The sequence below is a fragment of the Chrysochloris asiatica genome, unplaced genomic scaffold (assembly GCF_000296735.1).
Source record: "Chrysochloris asiatica unplaced genomic scaffold, ChrAsi1.0 scaffold00259, whole genome shotgun sequence".
Classification (NCBI taxonomy): domain Eukaryota; kingdom Metazoa; phylum Chordata; class Mammalia; order Afrosoricida; family Chrysochloridae; genus Chrysochloris; species Chrysochloris asiatica.
The window spans coordinates 3,816,695-3,822,694 of NW_006408777.1; the positions used below are offsets into that span (position 1 = coordinate 3,816,695).

The 6,000-nt window shown below is 35.4% G+C and overlaps 1 protein-coding gene across 1 annotated transcript in view; it reads left to right on the plus strand.

Annotated features, from left to right (window-relative positions):
- CLVS1 (clavesin 1) overlaps positions 1–3,312 on the plus strand; it is a 256,850-nt gene extending 253,538 nt beyond the window's left edge. The window contains exon 5 of the mRNA XM_006874047.1: positions 3,228–3,312. Within this exon, the coding sequence (XP_006874109.1) occupies positions 3,228–3,312 (85 nt within the window). The remainder of the gene's footprint in view (positions 1–3,227) is intronic.
- Positions 3,313–6,000: the final 2,688 nt, after the last annotated feature.

Genomic DNA, 6,000 nt, shown 5'->3' on the forward strand with positions numbered 1-6,000 from the left:
TGCCCTGGTCCCTTAATCTGATCAGGATACATGCACTGTTCAAATGAATTCACAGAGTATAATGTAATTGTTTGGAGACAATTGCACTGTTTTGCTTCTCATTTTCATTTCATGCCGTCTGCCATATATTTATATCCAGAATGGAAATCAGAATCTTAGGTAGAAAACTACTTTTATGATAAGATTGAGGAGACAATAAATATCTCAGCTAAACAGATTTATGTCCTTAAGTACACCTAAGAGCAGTGTGATGGTAAAAAACAAACCAAAACAAACAGCCTGTCTTCCACTGTTTTTCTCTGTTACTTTTCACATACTACTTCACATTTTTTGTTTGACCCGTTAGTATTTTTCCATCTGTAATCAGAAAAAAATAATAGCACTACCCCTTAGGATTGTTATAAGGATGAAATAAATCAATACATATAGTAAACACTTAAAACAATACTGTTGGTGTTGTTGTTAAGTGCTGTTGAGTCAGTTCTGACTCATGGAAACCCTGTAAGAGGAGCAGCTTTTGGGTTTGAACCACTGACCTTATAGTCCAATGCTTATCCTACAGTGGCACAGCAGAACTAATACTATGTAAATTATGCTCATTTGAACAGTCTACCTCCACCATTTTCCTAGTGTTTTAAATAATTATTTTTAGCATGAAAATGTTTGCTAAACTTATAACCTTTTATATAAACAGGAAAATAATTTAAGTTTTAATCCATATTATAACCCCAGGGGAGGTGGTGGAGGCTATCAGTCCAATGTAAAAGAACACATGGATTTTCACAAAAAAGAAACTAAAGATCATTCCTGCTGTTACACTGGGGAGGACAGAGTGTTCCACACATTGTAACTATAAGCACAAGTCAAAAACTTGATGTACGTTATTCATTTAAATCTTATCAACAACCCTGGGAGGTAGCTAGTAGTTACCATGTTTTACAGGTCACAGAATGATGATGCAGGGGGGGGTCAAGGCTTCCCTAGGGGCAGAGTCTACACTTAGATTCTGATTTGAAAGCCCATGGTCTTAGATTATTCATGAGATTTTTTTCCATGACCACAAGAAATAAAGGCTTTCAACTATATTTTGAATGATAAAAAATCCAATGAAGATTGAATTTGCTCACCTCAAGACCTATAGAAAGTCCAGACACTTGCATCTAAATAGGTTGCGATTTTTCTGAAGTCACTCAACTAATAAGGGATAGAATTTTAGTTAGAACATTTCTATCAGCATCAGAAATCTCTACAAAAGAGATTCCAAGAATCTAACATAACTTTCTCTATAAAAGCATGGCATAGAAAACACAAAAATATAAAAGAAAACCCAACTATATGTAGTTGTTTTAAGTTGTTGTTATTGTTAGGTGCCATCGAGTTGGTACTGACTCACAGCAACCCTATGCACAACAGAACGGAATACTGCCCGGTCCTGGACCAACCTCCCTATTGTTGCCACGCTTGAGCCCATTGATGCTGCCACTTTGCCAATCTATCTTACTGGGGGTCTTTCTCTGTTTCTATGACCCTCCGCCTTATCAAACATATCCTTCTCATGACTGGTCCCTCCTGACAATATGTCCGAAGTATGAGAGGCGAAGTTTGGCCATCCTGGCCTTCAAGGAGCACTCTGGCTGCACTTCTTTCAACACAGATCTGTTGGTTTTTTTGGCAGCCCATGGCACTTTCAATATTCTCCTCCAACACCATAACTCAAAAGCATCAATTCTTCTGCAGTCTTCCTTATTCACTGTTCAGCTTTCATATGCATATGAGATTATTGAAAATGCCATGGCTTGGGTCAGGCGCACCTTAGTACTCAAGCTGACATCTTTGCTCTTCAACGTTTTAAAGAGGTCTTGTGCAGCAGATTTGCCTAATACAATATGTTGTTTGATTTCTTGGTTGCTGCTTCCATGAGTGTTGATAGTTGATCCTTCCATGAGTGTTGATAGTTGATAGTTGAACTATAATATTTTCTCCATTGATAAGAATACTATTGGTCCAGTGGTGAGGATTTTTGTTTTCTTTACATTGAGATACAATCCATATTGAAAGCTTGTTGTTTTAAGAGTTTTAGAAAAAAAGCAAAATGTTGTATAAAATCTGATTTCCCTTTATATTGATTTCCTAAGGCTAAGTAACAAATATCACAAACAGAAATTTATTGTCTCATAGTTCTGGAAGTCTTAAATATCAAATCAGTGTTGGCAGGCCAGGCTTTCTCTGAAGCTTGGGTAAAAGGGTTTCTTGCCTCCTCTAGCTTCTTGTAGTCGCTGGCAATATTTGTACGGCATCCCTTGGTTTGTGGCAGTATAATTTCAATTTCTGCCTGTTTTCACATGGTAATCTTCCTTAAGTTGATGTCTCTGACCAAAATTTCTTCTTTTATAAGGTCACTAGTCATTGGAGCCCTGGTGTGTTGTAGGATAAAGCACTGAATTGCAAGGTCGGTTTGAGCCACAAAGTCAGCAGTTCAAACTCACCAGCCACTCCTTGGAAATTCTATACAGGGTTGCTATGAGTTGGAACCGACTTGACTGCACTTAACAAGTCACTGGATTAATGTCCATCCTAATTTTGTATGGTGTCCTTTCACTTGACAACACCTGCAGACTTTAGTTCTAAGCTTACAGGTTGTAGGTTGTCTCAGTTATCTACTTCTCTAACAAAAATATCACAAGTGGGTACTTTAAAGAATAGGATTTTATCATCCCACAGTTTTGGAGGCTAGAAATCCAAATCAGGGAGGGTCTTGCCTTGTCGGTAGGCCCAGGAGTTCCTTGGTGTTGACATCAACCTGTGTTTATTTTGCTCTTTTTCCAAGGCATCATTCAGAAGGGATTAGGTTTAGCACCCACCACCCACCATACTGGAGTCCAAGCGTGACACTGTAGGATAAGCTCTGGACTGTTAATGGCAAGATTGTAACTTCAAATTCACCAGCCGCTCCTTGGAAGCCCTGTACAGGGTCATTTTGGGTTGGAATACCTTACTTGGTAGACATTCATTAAGATAACAAAATATCTATTTCCAAATAGGACCAGATTTACAAGTAGAAGTAGTCTGTATTTCAACTTTATCTTTCAGGGACATAATTTTATCCATTACATGGTTGGACATATACTTTGGGCCAACACTCTTCAATCCAGTACACCCACAATTTTCCCAAATGGTTGCCACCATGAATGGTTTATAATGGTGTCTTTTTTCCTCCTACTTACTAGATCTCAGTCTGTGGTAGAAGCTGGAACCCTGAAATACGAGAAGGGAGAGATCGAGAACACCCAATCACTCTTGGCTCTGGACTGAACCTGAATTATCTAGACAGTCTGCACATCGTCAGCCTTCAGTGGTTCCAGCCACCTAGGAAGCACACACGCAACTGTCACTCACAAACCTGTGCATCTGGCTTGACTCACTTTGCCATCCAGTAATGAATTTCACCAGCCATCTATTGGAGCAGCCAAACTTAGTAAAGATTTGAGTGATGCTCTTTTTCGGTGAGGAGGATGAAGCAAGACATTCATGTAAACAGTTCCCTCCTTTTTTGTGCTATTAAATGAACTGACAAAAGAAAAACTAAATTTGATATACATTCTTCCATAGGACAATTTTTTTTTCCTGAGATACTGAATAGGGGCCTTCCCAAAATTAGCAAATTAAGATAAAGTGCATTTTCAAGTAAATACATTCAAGTTAAACTCCCCAGGGCATAACATCTCTGGTAAAAAAAAAAAAAAAAAAAAAAAAATTACATTCTTCATGAAATTTTTCATTGGTTTCATCACCAGCATCAAATTGTCTAGTCTAAGAGCACATTCTTTTATCTCTGGCTATTTACAGACTCTGAATCCTGCAAAAATGATTTTGACATCATAGCATTTACTAGGCCACCTACTGACTAAAATGAGCTGGTTTTAAAAGAAGACACTTGAAATAAAATTGCTTCTTAATAATATGATTTCCCATAGGCAGCCACAGAGTGTCTCTTAGGAGAATCTCATTAAAAACACATGTCAGTGATGAATGAATCCATTCAAATTACATCACTTGGGTCACTACAGCAAAGGAAAGAGCTACTAAACCATTTAAACTCCAATATTTTTGCAACCAGTAAATTTGTGTGAAGTAAGGGCCTGGCTGTTGCTGAAATAGTAGATATCCAATGACGACAGATCATTCTTATTTTTGAAGGAATTGCTACATACATTAATACTGAAAAAAAGGGAAGACAAGGAATGCAGGATGAAATGCCAAAGACCATTTTATTTCTTTATTCTCCTTAGAAATGGAATCCCCAACTACTCACTCAAAGGAAATTGGATTTAAAATAAACAGGTATGATAGAATATGATATCTTGTGCCATGCTTCCCAAAACCAGTTGTATATTTTTGCCTATTTCTTATTCTCCCAGCCATCTGCACAATATGGAAATTCATTAGTATAACACGTTAGTGTTCAATGTCGAACAAGAATATTTTAGTTAGTGATCATCAGTAAAATATTTTAAAAATTTAAGTATTTGGGAGGGTTGTTAGCTGAATTCAAAGAAAGAGATAATTCAACTGGTCACAGTCAACCCCAAAAAGCATGATTACTAATCTTAGTAATTTATTTTAACTCCTTCTCAATGTATTTAATGTTTCAGTTTTTTTCTATTTTTAGAGCATAACAGAAGCAATTTTTATATTCCAGTAGGCAGAACCCTTGAAGAAATACAATTGAAGTTAAAAGAATTAAAAAATACTTCTTGGTCAACTGCATCAATGCATAAATAAAACTAATTAATCTTGTGTAGACATTTCAAATCACAAAGTAATACTGAAGTACTTCTACTAATGAAATGACTAATAGTTTCCTTACATATCATGACTTAGCAAACGAAGAATTAAGGTGAATTAGAAAATCTATTTTGTTATTTAGGTTTATAGAATAGTTGTGGGACCCAAGTATTTAAAATACTGTTGGAATCAATGATTGCCAACATCATGCAAAAGTGATGATAATTATGGCTTTTCAACTGGCAATATTTAGAATCCTACTGTAGTGACCCAATTTTAAATTTTATATTTACTAAGTTAATAAGAGCTAGTTTTTATCTATACCATAATTTCTGTAAATGACTGTGAGAGGATGGCTCCACACTGAAAATTTAGGGTTTGAAATTTATTTCACTACATGCATTATTCATATAAGAACCAAATTCGGTTTGTGACACAAATGTTACAACATGAGAAGTAATTTCTTTTCATCAACAAATACTCAAGGATACAAATATCTTTAAAATTTTTAAAGAGTTTTCTTTTTCTTCTGGATTTTGATGATTCATTTTGAAATTTTCTTCTTTTATTAGAGTGGGTTTCATTTTTTTTAAACATTGGCAAAAAATAAGGTAATTAGATAAATATTTTGCAACTCTTCTACCAGAAGCTAACATCCTTAGTGCCAAGCAAAAAGTCAATTTCAATTTCAATATCTTTTAATTGAGAAAAAAAAAAAAAATGTTCTCTACTTGTGAATGGAATTTGTTAAACTATGTGTCTTTTTTTTTACTATTTTTGTTCATATTGGTTTAGAGTTCAATGCACGAATATCATTACATTCTTATAGCTAACTATTCTAGTCAGCTTTCATTTAAAAATTTATAAAATTTAATGAACTCATACTTAACTAAATTAATAACTTGATCATCTTTGGAATGAGAAGTAGACAAGACCATTTCTCAACTGTTATTTCTACATTGTGGGTAATATTAAAACTAAACTATGAATAATAATTGCTAGTTCAAAGTGTCACTTAATGTTTAAATGGCAGAAGCTTCTCAAGCCAGGAAGATAGAAGAGTCTTTCAGGCCTTCCAAAGAGAAAAGCTATTTCTACATCCTATACCCAGGATACTCTTCTTGCTTCTCTTCTACACTGCCATCCTAATACTACAGAATTGTCATGGGAATCCTCTGAAGAACCAAAGGGCCTTTTTGCCTTTTGTGTGTGTGT